General features: G+C 44.8%; 1 protein-coding gene across 4 annotated transcripts in view; it reads left to right on the top strand.

The window, feature by feature from the left end:
* Window positions 1-16,652, top strand: part of Tmem164 (transmembrane protein 164) — a 152,218-nt gene continuing 135,566 nt past the window's right edge. For 2 of the 4 annotated variants that reach the window (XM_034484982.2, XM_076918274.1), the window contains exons 1-2: window positions 430-543; window positions 915-1,573. In XM_034484982.2, coding sequence (XP_034340873.1) covers window positions 1,187-1,573 — 387 coding nt within the window. In that variant the 5' untranslated portion in view covers window positions 430-543; window positions 915-1,186. Of the gene's footprint in view, window positions 162-429; window positions 544-914; window positions 1,574-16,652 lie in introns of those variants that run through there. The other 2 variants (XM_034484983.2, XM_034484985.2) reach the window with 2 other exon arrangements.

The following is a 16,652-nucleotide window of genomic DNA, read 5'->3' on the forward strand; positions in this document are numbered from 1 at the left end:
GCCAGGGGAGGAAGGCAAGGAGGAGGAGCCGTGAGCGGCGGCGGTGGCGGCGGCTGCTGCTGCGGCCGCCTGGGGAGCCCAGCCGAGTGCCGCCTGGGGCTGCGGGGAGTGCGGGGAGACGGAGAGTTCGGTGGAACCCTGGCGGCGAAGCCGAGCAGCGGGTAAGTGGAGCCCCAAGGGGACGCTGCGGCTGGTCCTCAGTGGCCGGGCAAGGAGGAGCGGGAAGATGCTGCGGTGGCGGCGGGGCGGAGGGTGGCGGCCCCATGGCCCGGCCCCTGGTTGGCCCCGCGTCCCCGCCCTCCCTCTCGGCTTCCTCCCGCCGTCCGCCTGCGCCTGGGGGGCTGGTCCCGGGCGGGCCAAGGGCTGAGGGTGGTGCTGGCCCGGAGGGCGGGAGTGAGGGACGGGGGGGGGTGGAGCTGGGGGTTCGGGGGTGTACCCAGGGGCGGGAGGCTGGACCGGGACTGCTCTAAATTGGCTGGAGAGGGGGCCCCGTCGGCGGCGAAGTTGCTAGCTGGGGGCAGAGACGGCCACGCGGTTGCAGGAGTAAGACATTCCCCCCTCCCTCTCTCGTGGAGTGGCTGAGACGAGGAGTCCGGCGTCCCTGCTGCCCTCCCCGTCGCCCTCCCCGCTTGCCCGGCCCTGCTAGCTCTTCTCCTAGCCCTGCTAGCTCCTCTCCAAGCCTCCGCGCGCCCCTTCTCTCTCACCCCCTTCTGCCTCCCGCTTGGCTCCCTCGGCAGTGCCGGGACCCCTAGGTCCCAGTCCTGACCCTCTTGGCCTCCAACTTCCCTCGACCCGTGCTTGCTTGGCTACCACTCCCGTTCCCCTTTTCTTCCCTCGCTAGTTACCCCTCCCTGCTTCGTTAATTCCCGTGCAATTGCCTCTTTGAGACCTTTTTTTCCTCTCCTTCCTTTTAGATTGGCCAACGGCTCCTTTCAACCCTGCCTCGTTGGTGGCCACTGGAGAAGCGCGGGGGGCTCCCCAGACAGCCGTGGGGACAAGTTAGAGCCAACACTTTACCCCGGGCCTCGCGTGTAGCTTTCCCTCCCCTGTTCTAGGTGCCCCAGTGTCCAGAGGGGGGTGCGGGTGTGCCCTCCTTACATGTTCCACTGCCTGGGCAACCCTTCGGTCTCGTGTTCCATCTCGCTCTTGCTTCCTGTATCGTAGTCAAGTGGAGCCACTTTGCATCATGTCCCGGTATAGCTACCAAAGTCTCCTGGACTGGCTCTATGGGGGCGTCGACCCCAGTTTTGCAGGCAATGGGGGCCCCGACTGTGCTGCCTTCCTGTCTTGGCAGCAGCGGCTGCTGGAAAGTGTGGTGGTCCTGACCCTGGCCCTGTTGGAGATCCTGGTGGCCCTGCGGCACATCCTGAGGCAGAAGGAGCACGGTAGGGGTGGCCGTAGCAGCCAGCCACAGCAGGTGACCCAGCGGCCAGAGGAAGGCAAGGAGAGCCTGAGCAAGAATCTGCTCTTAGTAGCCCTGTGCCTGATCTTCGGGGTGGAGGTGGGCTTTAAGTTCGCCACCAAGACCGTCATCTACCTGCTCAACCCTTGTCACCTGGTCACCATGATGCATGTGAGTCTGTTGACTTTTTCCTGGGCAGCCTAAGAAATAAGAGTCATTTGCGTGCTCAGGATACGGGAGTGTAGAGCACTTCGTTCCCCTGGGAAGTGGGACCCTTAAAAATGATTTTCCAACCAGCATCTGCCTTTGTGCTAGTAACTTCAGTGTTGCACAACGGGTCAGCCCTACAGTGGAGGTGAACCCTAGAAATGACTTGCACTCAGAGCCCCATGCCCCTCCCCTCTCAGCTCTACTGGGGCCTGGCCTTGTCACCAGCAGGAAGTCCAACCCCAGCTAGGTAACCATTCAGAATCACATCTGTGGCGCATGGCCCAGCACTCTTGCCATTTGTAGTAGTTTCCCAACGGGCCTGGTGACAGGCTTTCCTGGAGGTGGTCACACTAGCTTCTTTGTCTCCACTGTGGTACATTAGGGAAATAGTTCTAGCAGTTTCTCTTAATGACTCTTTCATTTGAGAGTGTATGCTCTCAGGGTGAGGTCAGCTTTTGGGTTGTGAGACACTTGAGCAACTCAAAGCTCCCAAGTTCACAGGTTGGAGAGCTCCATCCTATGGGAGGGGGATTTACTTTTTTCAAACCTCTCCTCCATCTTACCTCTCTCAGAGTCTCCGTCCTATGATCATGCTCCAAGGGTGCTCAAATTTCTTTTGCTTTCCTGATCTCTATCCATTGGCTATGCTAAGGCAAACAAATGGGATTGATAGGGGGAAATCGCCAGCTAGGTACCAGTAATCCTCTGTGAGAACCAAAGAGGGTGACTTTCTTTACTCAGCTTCCTCAGGGCTACTCTAAAGCTGTAAATTCATGGAGCATGAGGAGAAAGGAAGAAAGGGAAGCAGTCAGATCTTTTTAGATTCCAGGCTGTGGAAAACTTTGTGTGTTTTACCGGGAGTACTTTTGAAGCCGTCATTAGTATCTTTATTGCTTTTATATTTGTTGAAGGTTATTCTCAGAATTGTGACAAGCCTGCATAGGGCCAGAAAGGTTGAGATTATGATCCTCACGTTACAGGTTCAAGGATAGAGGTCACTAGCCTCAAGGCAAAAAAAAAAAAAAAAAAAAAAAAAAAAAAAAAAAAAAAAAGGACTAGCATCGGAGACTGACCTCAAACCCACTCTCCTTGGAGTTGCAAGACTTCAGTCCTAAACCAGGAGTGGCTGAGGGTGATGGGACCTTCCTGTAGGATTTGACTGTGTATTTGTGGTCCAGATATTTGTTAGCTTCCCCTTCCTAAAAATCCATTTGTTTGTCCATTCTTGGCCTCAGTGGAGAATGACCTTGGCCCCTTGGCATCTTGCAGAGGTGTAGATAACTCTGGAATAAAAGAGATGTTATTGATCGGGTCACTAAAAGCATGAAAAAGAGATGGGGTGGGCAGCGGGGTATTTATTTATTTATTTATTTATTTGAGAGAGAGAGAGAGAGAGAGAGAGAGAGAGAGCGCGAGAGCGCTAGCTTCTTGGGAAGGGATGCCATTCACAGCAAAGTCCAGGGTTGTTTTAGCTAGACCTTCTGTGCAAATTTGACCCGTCTTCTTTTCTTTCTTTTAAATGAATGGCCTTTTTGTTAATGAGGGGAAACAACACATCTGAGCTTCTGTTGTGTGTGCCTCTTCAGACAGGAGTGTAGGGGTCAGAGGGTTACCTCTGCAAAGAGGTCTTGAGGCCTCTGGCAACCATAGATCTAGAAGGTCAACAAAGGACCAAATTCAGCCTCACTGGGGCTGCTACTGATGTGATGACCTCAAACCTGGAAGCGCTATGGCTTTTAAAGGGAAGATTTTAGAGGCTCTTAGAAGACCCGGGAGACCTGGAATTAATTAGTTGTATAGCTTTGGAGAGAGAGTACCCTTTCTGAGCCTCAGTTTCTCTACCCATAAAATGAGAAAAGAGTTGCACCCCTAGCCCTTGCCAGTCTGTTCTGTGATCCTTTGCTCCATAACCGTTGGGTATATAACACAGACACTTTGAAAGGCTTTTGACCTCCTTATGCAAAGAAGGGAAACTGGTCCCTGGGGAGCTCAGGTAGCTACTCAGTCCACCCTTAGCTTTTGCTCCATATGTGGCTCTCAGTAAAGTAAAATTGTCTGGGTGACCCTTGGGTCACATGCAGAGGATGGTGGCACTTGAGGGACAGATGTTTGGGGGACTAGCAGCTGATTTTTTTGTCCCCTTGTGAGTGTTTTTCCCTCTTCTTAGATTATGCCCTAAAGCTATAGGGTGAAGGCAGAGAAGAAATCATGCTGATACATTCTTGCAATGTCCTGCGGATTGTACTCCTTTGTCCTCTATTCCCAATCATTGCTTTGTAACCTACTAAGGTCCTAGCTTTGATACATCCAACTTTCAGTGCGTTCTGTGTGACTCTTAGAAGCAGGACTATGTTTTTTTTTTTTTTTTCAAGTTGATGAAAGTCAGTTAAAAAACACACACACATTAACAGCCAATGGTTGCAGCCAGTGTTCTATCTTGGATGCAGAAATGACCAATGATAGTTGGGAAGACTACAAACACCTTACATTTATCTGTCATCTTACTGCTCCTAAAGCACTTTCATATGCATTATCTTATTCAAGGTTGGGATAGATCAGCTTAGGCCTGGAAAAAGATGTTAAAATGTTTCCTGTGATTGTGTCTATTGCAAAGGGGAGATATTATGAATCAGGAACTGGCTTTTGCAAATGAATTAGCTGAAATTAGGCTATAACATAGTAACAGACTGTAGAGATGTGAGTTGAAATGAAAAGGAGTTTCAAGGTGAACATGCTCAATGTTCCATACTATCTGTTGACTCCGGTTTGGCTTTGTAGAAAGATTGTTTCTAGGAGAGAGTCAGTTTAAGTGTATAACAGAGGCCATGTTACTTTAGGCCAGGAAGTAGAGGAGTTGGAGGGAAATTGATTCCTTTCTCCAGCTCTCATTTTTCAGTCTGCAAAATATTCATTTGCAACGCCTTGTTACACAGACCCTCGGCACAGCCATGCTACATTGGGTGGCTGCCAACTGTAGTAACATAAGGAAGGCCATAACTTGTGTCTGGATTCTCTCCCTGATTAACATTCCTGCTGTTGCGTTTCTTTTTGGTCTCATGTGATTTCTCTGAGGTCTGAGGGTGGGAGACTGTTAGTGGCTTATAGGATTGCAATAGTACCAGCCCACAGCTTGGCTCCAGTCAGAGATGCAAATGCCCAGGTTAGCACAGCATTATTAAACCCTGTGCTAAATATCTGGTCTGCCTGCCAACTACACCAATAAGGGTTTTTTCAAGCATGACCACTCAATTCCTTTTGCCTATGATTTTTGGCAGGTATGAATTATGGGGAGGGGCTGGGAGAGGATGGACTTACTGAGCCATTGGGCTGTTTACCAAAAACCTTCCAGCAACTTAGTGGCACAGGTGGCTTAAACTCTCGGCTACCACAGTGGGAATCTGGGATTAGTTAGAAGAGATTCTTGTAGCTGTTTAAATCTGGAAAAAAAAAAAACACACTCAACTACAGTTTCTCAGCAGAAGAATTAAAATAAATGCCAGACAATCTAGACGTGATGGCAAATGTCTGCAATCTCAGCACCAGGAGGTTTAGGTAGGAGGACAGCAAGTTCAAGGCCAGTCTAGGCTATATAATGGGACTGTGTCAAATTGAAACAAAGCACTCCGGCTCATTGTAAGGAATAAGGATCTACACTAAGTTTAACTTATTGATTCTTTGTTTCCTTTCTTTCTTTCTTTCTTTCTTTCTTTCTTTCTTTCTTTCTTTCTTTCTTTCTTCTCTTTCTTTTGTTCTGAACACATCTTAACTTTATTTTCCTTAAATCCAATTATGTTCTGTTTATTTTAAGAACTTAATGAAAAGATCTCCTTTTCCATGCTTTAATTGCTAAATTCCTGTGGGCTCTGCGTGTGTCTGTGTTAACATCTGATTAGGCACTGAACTTAGCCAGGTACAACATACACAGTTTAATCTTCAATGCCTGTACACATGAAGCAGGCCAGGCATTTAACAAATTATAATTTGTGATAATTGACCTGTAGCTTCTAGCCAGTACATTTTTTTTTTTTTAATTTTGGTCAGTAATGCTGAGCTTTTTCTTGTTTTGTAAATTTGTGTGTGTGTGTGTGTGTGTGTGGCTATACACACATGCCACAGTGCATGTATGGAGGTCAGAGCACAACTTCTAGATGTTAGTTATCCTAAACATCTACTCTAGGTCCTGGGAATAGAGCTCAGGTTGTCTGAGCCCTTCTGCAGCCTAGACCTCTCATTTTAGAATTGTGTCTGTTATTACATACTCTGTCTTTTAAAAACATAATATAGTAGAGGTTTGATTTTCACCAGATAGGACTTTCCTGTCTTGGGTTTGCTAAATGCTATCCCTGCCCTGCTTTTTCTTTCTCTCTTTTAACTTTCATTTTTCTTTCTGTCTTTCCCTTCTTTTCTCCCTCCCTCCCTTCCTTCCTCCCTTCTTCCTTCCCTCCTCCCTCCCTCTCTCCCTCCCTCAGTCTCCTCTCCTTCCCTTCATTATTTCCTTCCCCTCCCCCCTCCTCCTCCTCCTTTTTCTTATTCTGACCCAAGACAAGAGCTCACCATTCCTCTCTTGCTGGCCTGGAGCTCACCTTGAAATGAAGCTGGCTTAAAATTCACAGGCCAGCCTCTGCCCGAGTGATGAGAATATAAGTGTGTACCCCCCAGCCTTTCCCCTTTTAAAAGTATGCAGTGTTTTTTTAGTCACAGATTCTGAGCTTTGGGCTGGGCTGGAGCCCAGTTGGAAGAGTACTTATTTTGCATGCAAGGAAGCCTAGGCTTGATCTGATCCACAGCTTCATAAACCAGGCATGGTGGCACATACCTGTAATCACAGTACTGGGGAGGTGCAGACAGGAAGAGACAGAGGTTCAAGGTTATCCTCAGCTGCATAGCAAGACTGAGGCCATTCTGGGATATATGAGAGCCATTCTCAAAACTTAAAACAAAACATAACTATGCTTTTGGTGGTATCCTCTGTGACTTGAATACTCACTGGTACATTCTATATACTGATTGATAGATTTGTTTATGAGAGGACAAACACTGACAAAGAGTCGAGAATGAGGATTTCTATTTCCCCCTTGACTTCACATGAGACACAGCTCCTCATTCCCCATCTGTTGTTTAGAGCACTGATTAGTGTTCCTATATGGGATCGATGTTCATGGGTAATGGGTACAGTGAGGGATCCAGCAATCTGCTGATAGCTTATCAGATGCACCGTGTCCTTTGTCATCAGACCAGCAGGGCACCAGGGAATTAATGTTTATATGGGTCTCGGCATTGAGGCATGACATTATTTTAGTTTATTTTATTCTTCTCTCAAGAGAAGATTGCAGAGAATTTCCCCATCTTTCATTGTCGGTAGTCTTTAGGTGAGTACATTTATTATAAATAGAGGTGCTGTGGATTGGTGAATTAAGAATCTCCATCTAACACTGAAGTTGAATATTATTGATCAGTATGGCTTTCTGTGGGAACCTGAACAAATTATTTAACCCCTTTCTTTCTAGCTCTTTACCATGAAAATGAATACAGGGAAAGCAAAGCTTTTTAATCTGCTAAATACCTATGCAGTCACTTAACCAGAGAAGCTGAGCAAAGCTGATGATCCAAATGGCAAGTTACCAATATGGTTTTACTTTAGTCTCAACTCCTTTTCACTTTTCCCGATGGCTAGCGAGAGAGCCGTTTTTCTAATAATTCCTGTTGCTTTTCTCTGGATCCTTGCCCAGGTTTCCATGCCCTTATAATGCACAGCTTGCAAAACTGGGCACTGTAACTCTTTGCAGAGGTCCATCCCATACCAAGCAGAGAGGAGTGCGTTTTCCTCTCAGCCTTTTCATGACACGCACCTGTGAATACAATCCAATGCCATCCTGCTTGCTTTCAAATAGCAGTATGTTTCTGGCTCCTGCTCAGTTCCTGATTGCAGGCTCACTGGATTTTGTTAAAACACACACACACACACACACACACACACACACACACCACCTTCTCAGTCTTCACAGGGTTTGTTTTGGATTCTTTCTCTCTGTAAGTTCTCCTCTGAGGATTCTCCTCTTTGAAACCTTTCTAGATGATCCTGACCTGACTCCAGTTATTCTTGTCATTCTATTAAAATCCTTTGTCCTCCTTTCCCAACCCTCTCAGCACTTCCCAGAATATCGGGAAAGGGGTAGGGGTATAGCTCTGAGGCAGAGTGTGCGCTTAGTATGCATTTTGTGTGTTTGTTTGGTGAGGGTTCTTGTTTTGGCATGCTTCCTCAGTTTCCACCATTGCAGAAGTAATGTTTTTGTTTTCTTTTTCTTCTCCCCTGGTGGCCCGTGTTTCCTTGAGATCTCAAGGGCTTGGTTCATGTATCTGTTGTGCCCAAGAAGTGAGTCTTCTGAAAGGTTTTTCAGAGGGTAGAGGCAGGCTCGGTTCTAGAGCACACATGTCTTGTAGAATTTCCACCACAAAATGCTGGTTATTAAAACCTTGGCCCACTCTGGATCCGATGTGTGACTTTCCTCCTGGTGAGGAAATCATGCTGATGGACCTTTGTCTTTGTCCCTTGGTAGACGTCTGGGCATGGCAACATTAATGTCTTATTTTAATATGAAAATAAAGAGAATGTTTTTAGGCCAGTGACTCACTTTTTTTCCCTCTCCTGTACTATTCAGTGGCAGCTCATTGTCTTTGTGTTTACTTGAAACATTCTCAGCGAGAGCCAAGTTTTTCATCTTGTCCTTGTTTTTCATATCTTTATTATTATTTATTTTGAAGTGCCGGGGCGTAGATTCCATACTTTGTGTGTGTACTAGACAAGTGTCATACCAATGAGTTATACCGAAGCCCTATTTTTTCTTTTACTCTTTCTTTTCTTTTTATTATGCATATGTTTTGTTACATTGAGGGTACATTAGTCTCAAGGGTCCCTATCTGGCCAGGCTGAACGAACAGACATGAAGAGAGATATGGAAATGGAAAGTGGTGATTATCTTGTTATAATGTAGAGGTCTGACTCTGTAGGCACCTAAGCAGGTCCAAGGTAAGGATTGCAGAATGATGTTTTGATTTTCTTCTTATTCCATTTTATTTATTTATTTATTTATTTATTTGCCAGGATCTCCCTGTGTAGCCCTGGCTATCCTAGAACTCACCGAGTTCTGCTCGCTTCTGCTTCCTTAGTGCTAGGATTAAACATCTTACCATAAGGGGTGGAGCTGGCATTCTGAATTATTATTAGAGGTGTGAGAGGCTTGGGATACAGTCTTACTATGTAGCTCTAACTGTCTGGAAATTCACTATATAGACCAGGTTGGCCTCAAATTCATAGAGGTCTGCCTGCCTCTGCCTCCCAAATGCTAGGATTAAAGGTGTGTGCTACTACACCCAGCTTGGCATTCTAAATTTTAAAAGAAAACTCCTTGGTGGGCTGGGGCTATAGGTCCACTTGGTAGAATTTTTGCTCAGCATGCACAGTACTGTGTCATCAGCTGTAGTGGTCATACCTGTAATCCCAGCATTCCAGAGGTAGAGTGTCTCTCATGAAAACAAAACTACCCCCAAACTAAACAAAACTCCCCGTCCTGGATCCCAGTTTTAGGAGCTATTTGGTGGCTAAAATAGTACGTGGGAAGATGGCTCAAGTACTTCTGATTGTTGTGAAACTGGGCAGCCTGTGGGCAAGGCATTTAGGCTTCTGGCAGTGGTGTATATGGGTTGCTAGTGTAGACTATGTAGGTGGTTCTTGTACTTATCTGCTTTATGTAGGTCGGATGGCTTAAGTGACAGGATAAGGTCACCAAATTTTTGTAAGGTGAGTTTTAATGGAGTTGTTAGGTCATTAGAGTGTTTCAAGTAAGACTTGGTCATCTTCTAGTTTCTTTTCATTCTTCTCCTTTAAACAAGTACATTCTCCCAACTGCCAGGAAGCCATTTTGACACCTGGTTGTTATATCCTAACTCTCTGTATGTGCTGTTATCAAGGTCACATTTCCTGTTTCTGCCTTGCTAAGGCCAAGAGAAGCTTTGAGAGTGCTTTATCATTTCTTGGCCATTGATCATAGTCACAGATGTTCGTGCAATACAGAAGGTTGTGTTCTCTGTTCTATCCCAAGGAAAACTCATGCTGTCCAGGACAGATAACCAGAAGAACACTGAGGTAAGTTAGCAGAGATTAGTGGAGATAACATGCACCCCATGTGCAACCTGGATATAATTATTTAGCTATTCATGAGATGGCTGCCCTCTTGAATGAGCTAGCTTCACAGTAGAATTCACCATGTAAGCCTTTGTCCTCCCTCCCTCCTTCCCTCCCTCCTCCCTTTCCCTTTTTCAAGACTTCTTGCTTTCCTACCTTTTTCATAGTCCTTCTTTCCATTTCTCTGTCTTTTTACCTGACAACTCCATTCAAGTTCCTTCCAGAGTATTGCCAGCTCTAACACAGTGCCTTCTACAATGTCAAATGCCCATTTCAGGACTGGCAAAGTGGCCCAGCATGTAAGCCTGTTGTTGACTTGGATTTGATCCCTGGGATTCCAATAATGGAAGAAGAGAACCAACCCTGCAAATGGTCTTCTGACTACACTGAGTAAATAAATATAATAGAAACAAATCTCCATTTCGTTATACAATGTGACATGTCAGGGGGAACTGGGGAGAACAACCCTCCAATTAAAAGGTTCACACTGAAGTGGGGATGGCATGTGGACAGACTCCACTGGCTATCTGGGAAAGAATTTTTTTTTTAATTGTATTTTCCTCAAGTTTTTCTGGTTTTAATATATTATCTTTCAACAGTTTCTATAACTTTGAATTTTTGTGTATTTTATTTTTGTTATGTGTGTGTGTGGGCTCATGTGTGAGTAGGTGCATGTATGAAATGAGCATGTGTGGGGATCAGAGGGCAGCTTTGGGAGTTGGAGTTGGTTCTCTCTTTCTGCCAAGTGGGTTCTGGAGGTGGAATTCAGATCATTGGGTTTGTCTCAAATGCCTTTACCTGTTGGACTGTCTTACTAGTCCACAGTTACTTCGTTTTAAAACTCCAAAGAGCTAGTCTAGGAATGGTGGCATGCATCTTTAGTCCCAGCCCTGGGGAAACAGAGGCAGGCAGATTAGTGTGGTTGGGAGCTGGCCTGGTCGACATAGTGCGTTGCAGACTAATCAGGGCTGTGTAGAAAAAAAATAACAGAAAAGAAAAATTAGTTTTTAAAACTGAAGAAAGTTGTTGCATTATTTATCTTTGAGATTCTCCTTTTGTGTTGGACTACAAGTTGAGTCTCTTTATCTTTAGACAAAGGACTGAGACCATATTAAAATATTCTTGAGTATAAAGAAGGAAGACAGCCTTTTATGCATAGCTGCTTAAAAGGGGTGGGACCAGAAAACCCTTTGACTCCTTGTGTTTATTTAAGACATTCTGCTTTAAGATCTGAGGCTCTGGGTTCTGTGTTTTTCTTGTTTTCCACTGTTAGTGAAAACAAAGCTGGTAACTACACACAAAGATGAATATAATTATTATTCCTCTTGCTAGTTACTGCTGTCATTTTTTGATTATTTCTTTATGTGAATTTGTTTAAAAGAAAAAAACACCTTTTTAAATGACTATTTCGGTTTACAAAAGCAATAAAGCTCACTATGGCGTGGTGGCACATGCCTTTAATACCCACACTCAGGGAGCAAAAGGAGGTAGTTCTCTTGAGTCAAGGCCAGGAGGTCAACCTGGTCAACAAATTGAGCTTCAGGACAGCCAGGGCTACACAGAAACTCTATTTTGAAAAACGACCAAACCAAAAAAGAAAAGGAAGGAAGGAAGGAAGGAAGGAAGAAAGAAAGACTGACTGACTGTCTAGGCCTGGGAGCACAATTTGAGGCTAGCCTTGTCTACATAATGAGTTTCAGTATAGTCAGAGCTATGTAAGAGATCCTGTCTCAAAAAAAAAAAAAAAAAAAAAAAAAAACAAATAAACCAAACATCCCTCACCAAGAAAAACCCCCAAATCAATAGACCTTGTTTTTTTTTTTCTTTTAAAAGAAAAAAACAATGACAAAAGTACCTCCTACCTTCTTCCCCCTAGCCTAGTGTTTTTGATCAGCTGGCTTTTTCCATGTTCCTTGCCCAGGATTTGTGCTTTTTTTTTTCTGTCCCCCTTTCCAGCTAGAATTGCAGCTATCAATATCTTTTCCCGCTGGTGGAGTAAGTATAGAGTTCTGTACTGGTTGCGGGTATGGACAGCAGGGGCTGGAGGTTCTAGAAATGAGAATGTTTGGAAGTGTGCAGACTCTGGCGCATGGCAGGTGCTCAGGTGTGTAGGAGAAAGAGCATAGGATCATCTGGAAGGGAAAGGAAGCCTGAGCCTATCTATCATCATTCCATCCCAGTACTTTTTAGCCCCCAATTCCAGCACGAGCCAGCAGCGCTGTCACCTTGGGGTATATTTTGCCTGTGAATGGAATGGCCTCTGCCAGTTCACCAGCTGTGTTTGCAAAAAAAAAAAAAAAAAAAAAAAAAAAAAGACTCTCGCTGACTAGGGTCTGGCTGTTGCTAGCAAAGAGACATTTCATTCAGGTGCTGATTAAATAAGGCATGGAGCCAGATTGCACATTAAGGCCCTTAACTGCGGCCCTGGGAGCTCTGAGTAAACATTTATTAGATGGTCTGGGCATAGCATTAGCAGAGGACCATGGTGAGGTGTTATCTTCAGAAATTGGCTAAGGAAATGGGAGCTAGGAGACACCTCTAGAAGGAGATGAATCCTCTTTTCCTCGAGTTAACCAGTCCCGAATGTACATGGAAGGACTAGAGAGGTTTCCTCACTGGCATTCACTTGCTGAGACTGAACACAGCAGCATTTGGACACAGCAGGATTCCGGACTAAGTAGGGCAATGGAAATATCTTCTTGTCCTAATGTAAGTTGGGCCTAGTAGATAGAGCTTTTGAATTCTTTTTCCTGGTTTTGGCTTTGAGTTCCATTATCATGTGACCTTAGGCATGCTTTTGAACTATGCTATCAGTTTCGCTCATTGGCAAAAATAAGAGTACTAATAGCACTTACCAAACAGGCTTGTTGTGAAAATTAAATTAAGTCATTTCAGTCAAGCATTGAGCAGAAGTCCCGGCTCACTGTGAGCATGCCACCAGAAGGTACTTTTTACTGGCAGTAATTGTAGTACTATGTATTTCAAGACAGATATGGGCTGAGGTGTTATAGTCTTGAATTCAAATCCTTTCAGCTATGTAATCCTGGACAACTTAGTTTGTGTTCCCATATTTCTGAGATGAAATGATCATGTATAAATATATCAGGGTTGTGGAAAGATTGAGAAACTATCGTTAAGTCACTTACTGTATTGTAAGTGGTGTGTTCCTAGTGTGCATTCATTATGGTTTAGCTGTGATAGTGATGATGAGGGTGACAATGGTCACTGCCACCAGTCACCCCAACTACTGTGATGGCAACTGAAATGAGAGATGCTTTCATGATTATCATTGTGACTGTTGCTGTCTCAAGCTTAGGTGCCTCATGGTAGGGATTTGATGCTGGATTTAGAATCTTAACTATCAAAAAGCTTCCCTAGAATCTTTGTGTCGGGCATGCAGTGGGCAGAAATACTGGTTTTCATGAAGCTAGCACCTTGCTGATAATGATTGTGGGTATTCTGAAGGTTACTGAGGGTTAACTAGTTCTTTGGAAGAATGGGGGTCAGGAAGTGGCTCTGGTGTTTTTTTAGGGACCTCCTGGCTGACTTATTCTTTCTTTGTGTCAGTGGGCTGACTCCATGGTATAAGCTATCTTGAGATTGGTAGTCTAGGAAACCAGGAAGGAGATGAGCTGAAGAGAGTGGTTTTCGGTGGGTGGGGTGGATAAAGACAGGTGAATGGATTTCACTTTTACTTTTTTTCTTAATGTCTTTTGATTGAGGGTTAGGTACTTGCTCACAGAGAATGAACCACTCACAGGGCTTAAGAGAAAGGCAAATTTATTTCTGACTTTTTATTTTGTTGCAGAACTTGGGGATAGAGCCCAAGGCCTTGTGCATACTGGATAAGTTTCTACCACTGAGCTACATATATACCCAGACCCAGAAAAACAGGTTTAAAGCAGACCAGTATCTTAGCTAATGGGGAAGCACAATGTAGTGGAAGCTTGTTGCTCAGATCAGACTCTGTAGTGGGATATTTTTTCCCGGAAAGTTAGGAGGAGCTAAGGTGGGAGGAGTAAGGAGAGGAAGAAGAGAAGGAAGAGGAGGAGCTGGAGAGAGAGAGAGAGAGAGAGAGAGAGAGAGAGAGAGAGACAGAGACAGAGACAGAGACAGAGACAGAGAGACAGATGTGCGCCTCTCTCTAGCAGTCAAATGTAGTTGGTATATCTAGGTTGGGTATTGGGTTACACCTCTGATTATGTGGGCATCTTGTTATTGAGCATTACCAAATATATAAAGCCTTTGGAAAATCTAAGCATTAGAGTCTCATTCCTACTGGGCCCACTTGGATGGTGGGATGGTCTGGGCTCAGCCAAGCTTTGTGGATATAGCGAGGGAGATTGGCAGAGCCAATCTACCGGCTGCAGGCACGTGGCCTCCGGCCGTGGAACATGGCGGCTGAGCTAAGCAGAGCCGCTCCCACTACAAGACTCCTGATGCCTTTGCTTACATACCAGCCGGATAGAACAAAACAAACAGCAGCAGCAACAAATCCGTGCCTTCTACAATGCTAGTATTTGGCAAACCTCTCTTTTCAAGAACTGCTGTTTTAAAATAGACTGTGCTCTGGCATCTAAGCCACCAGTCCCTAGAGGAAGACCCAATTTAAATGTAGTTTCTAGGCCTTATACCCCTTTGTCCTGTGACTTTTCAGCCAAGGATAGGGAGATGCCTCACCCTCAACTTGGAAGAACCTTGGGTTTATTCACAGGCATTGATGATTAATAAGCAATTCTTTAGGTGAGGACTGAGGAGGATAGGCTCCCTGGGACAACTGTTTGGAGCACATGTCTACAATAAACAGCAACCCGAGGAAAGGACAGACATTAGTTTTTTTCCAGCCAAGTAGAGGCAGTGTACACCTTTAATCCTATCACTCAGAAGGTAGAGGTGGGCAGATCTCTTGAGTCCAAGGTCAGTCTGGTCTACAGAGTGAGTGGAACAGCCAGTGCTCTACAGAGAAACCCATCTCCAGCAGCAAGGGGGGGGGACCCAAAAACAAAACTAAAAAAAAAGAGAGAGAGAGAGAGAGAGAGAGAGAGAGAGAGAGAGAGAGAGAGAGAGAGAGAGAGAAAAGAAAAAGAAAGAAAGAGCTTTTCCAAAGTCATTGTTCTAAAGACTTAGGAAGGATTGGAATAAAGGGTCCCCTTCAAATTATGACTTGTTCCTTATCCGGTTGCATTTGTTAAGGGTTTCCTTCATGGAAGCTTCAGGCACTTGGGTGTGTGTGAGCCTGTGACATCACTTTGATTCTTTATTCACTGCACTGTATTCTCAGCACCCTATAGGAATGTTGCTGAGGGTCCTGTGCACAAGTGCCTTATTATCTTGAACATCTTTACACTAGGCTCCTAGGGCTGTGAGCTGCTGCTCTCCCACTGCCCTCTCCTCCCTCAGACATTTCTCATTCCCAGCAGGAAGCAGTGTGGGCACCTAGAGGAAAGTGACTCATTTTACCTGTGGGTCTCCATTCTGTGTAACTTCTCCATCCAGCTCTCCAAGGAACAGCTGTGTGAGCTAGCATGAGCCAAGGTCCTATGACCTTACTTGCTTGTGGGATTTTTTTTTCCTTCTGTCAGTAAGTAAAAAAAAAAAAAAAGAGAGAGAGAGAGAGATAGATAGACCTAGCCCTGTAGCCATTCTTTCTGGAAGGGCTTTTTTTTCCAAGGCTGAGTTGGATCTTCAAGGACCATGAAGGCTGCTGTGTCCCTGGGTTTCCTGACAAGTCCATTCGTGCCCATTCCTGTTTGGTTATGATTCACAGCCAGCACTGTGTTTGCTCAGATGGACGCATGTGGAAGCCAGGCTTGGATCAACTTCCCAAATTTCTTACTCCCTGCTTTGGGTCTGTCCTAAAAAACAATTTGCAAAGTACATTGTGACCAACACCTATTGTTGTTATTGTTATCATTATTTTAAAAATCTTCCTTTTCCACAGTCACTTCACAATAACCTGAGATTAATTCTTGAATCCTGCTGTGATGGCAACTGACCCTCTTTTGCAGGTTCTTTATTTTCACTGATAATAGAACTTAAAAATAGAGTCAGAGGGAAACAGAACGTTTTCTTAGAGTTTTCTGAGCTAGATGTAAGTTTGCAAGTAGCCCCAGGGACAGGGAGGAAGAGGAATGTCAGAACATGAAAAAACTTTGTATCAGGGCAAGCATATGTAGGACTTATTTTTAAGTTTTTATTGTATATGCTTAGGATTTTAACTGTTGTTCAAAGAAGTAATAAAAGTGTGCATGGGGGAGTTAATACTTTGTGAGTTAGAAACCAGAAAAGGCAGGCAGACCTCCCAGCAAGTGCATTGAAGAAGAGGCTTCTGGGAGGTGTAAGTACCTTGTCTCATTAAGAGGATAATTAGTCCTCCCATCTCCTTAGCATGTTTTCAGTTTTCCTGAAAGTGGTCACGTGGCTCACTGGCCATTAACAAGTAGGTTAATGATTAAGGGTAGGGAGGAGGCAATAGCATGTTTTATGAGATTATAACCTTTGTTATAACTCTACCTCAAGTTTAGAACATTATTTCTATCCCGAGCGAGAGATAGAGCTCAGATCCCATTCTCAAAGCTCATCCTTTAAGATTTATCAGGAGGAGCTAGCTTTCCTTTAGTGGGCACAAAGCTCTGCTGTCTCTGCCTTCCATTTGTACAGCTTTGTAAATTTTAGTTGTGATGTTTCCCTTTCTTTCAATTGGTGTGTTACTAGAGAAGCGAGGGTGGAGTTCAAAGCTGAGCAGGAGTCTGATGATTGTCTAAATGGCTATCTAGGGCTTCCACATTCTTGTTGTCTTCCCTTGTCAACGGGTTTCTTCTTTCCTTGTTGTGTACCTTAAGCATAGCTGGCTCCCAG

Source organism: Arvicanthis niloticus, chromosome X, assembly GCF_011762505.2.
Source record: "Arvicanthis niloticus isolate mArvNil1 chromosome X, mArvNil1.pat.X, whole genome shotgun sequence".
NCBI lineage: Eukaryota > Metazoa > Chordata > Mammalia > Rodentia > Muridae > Arvicanthis > Arvicanthis niloticus.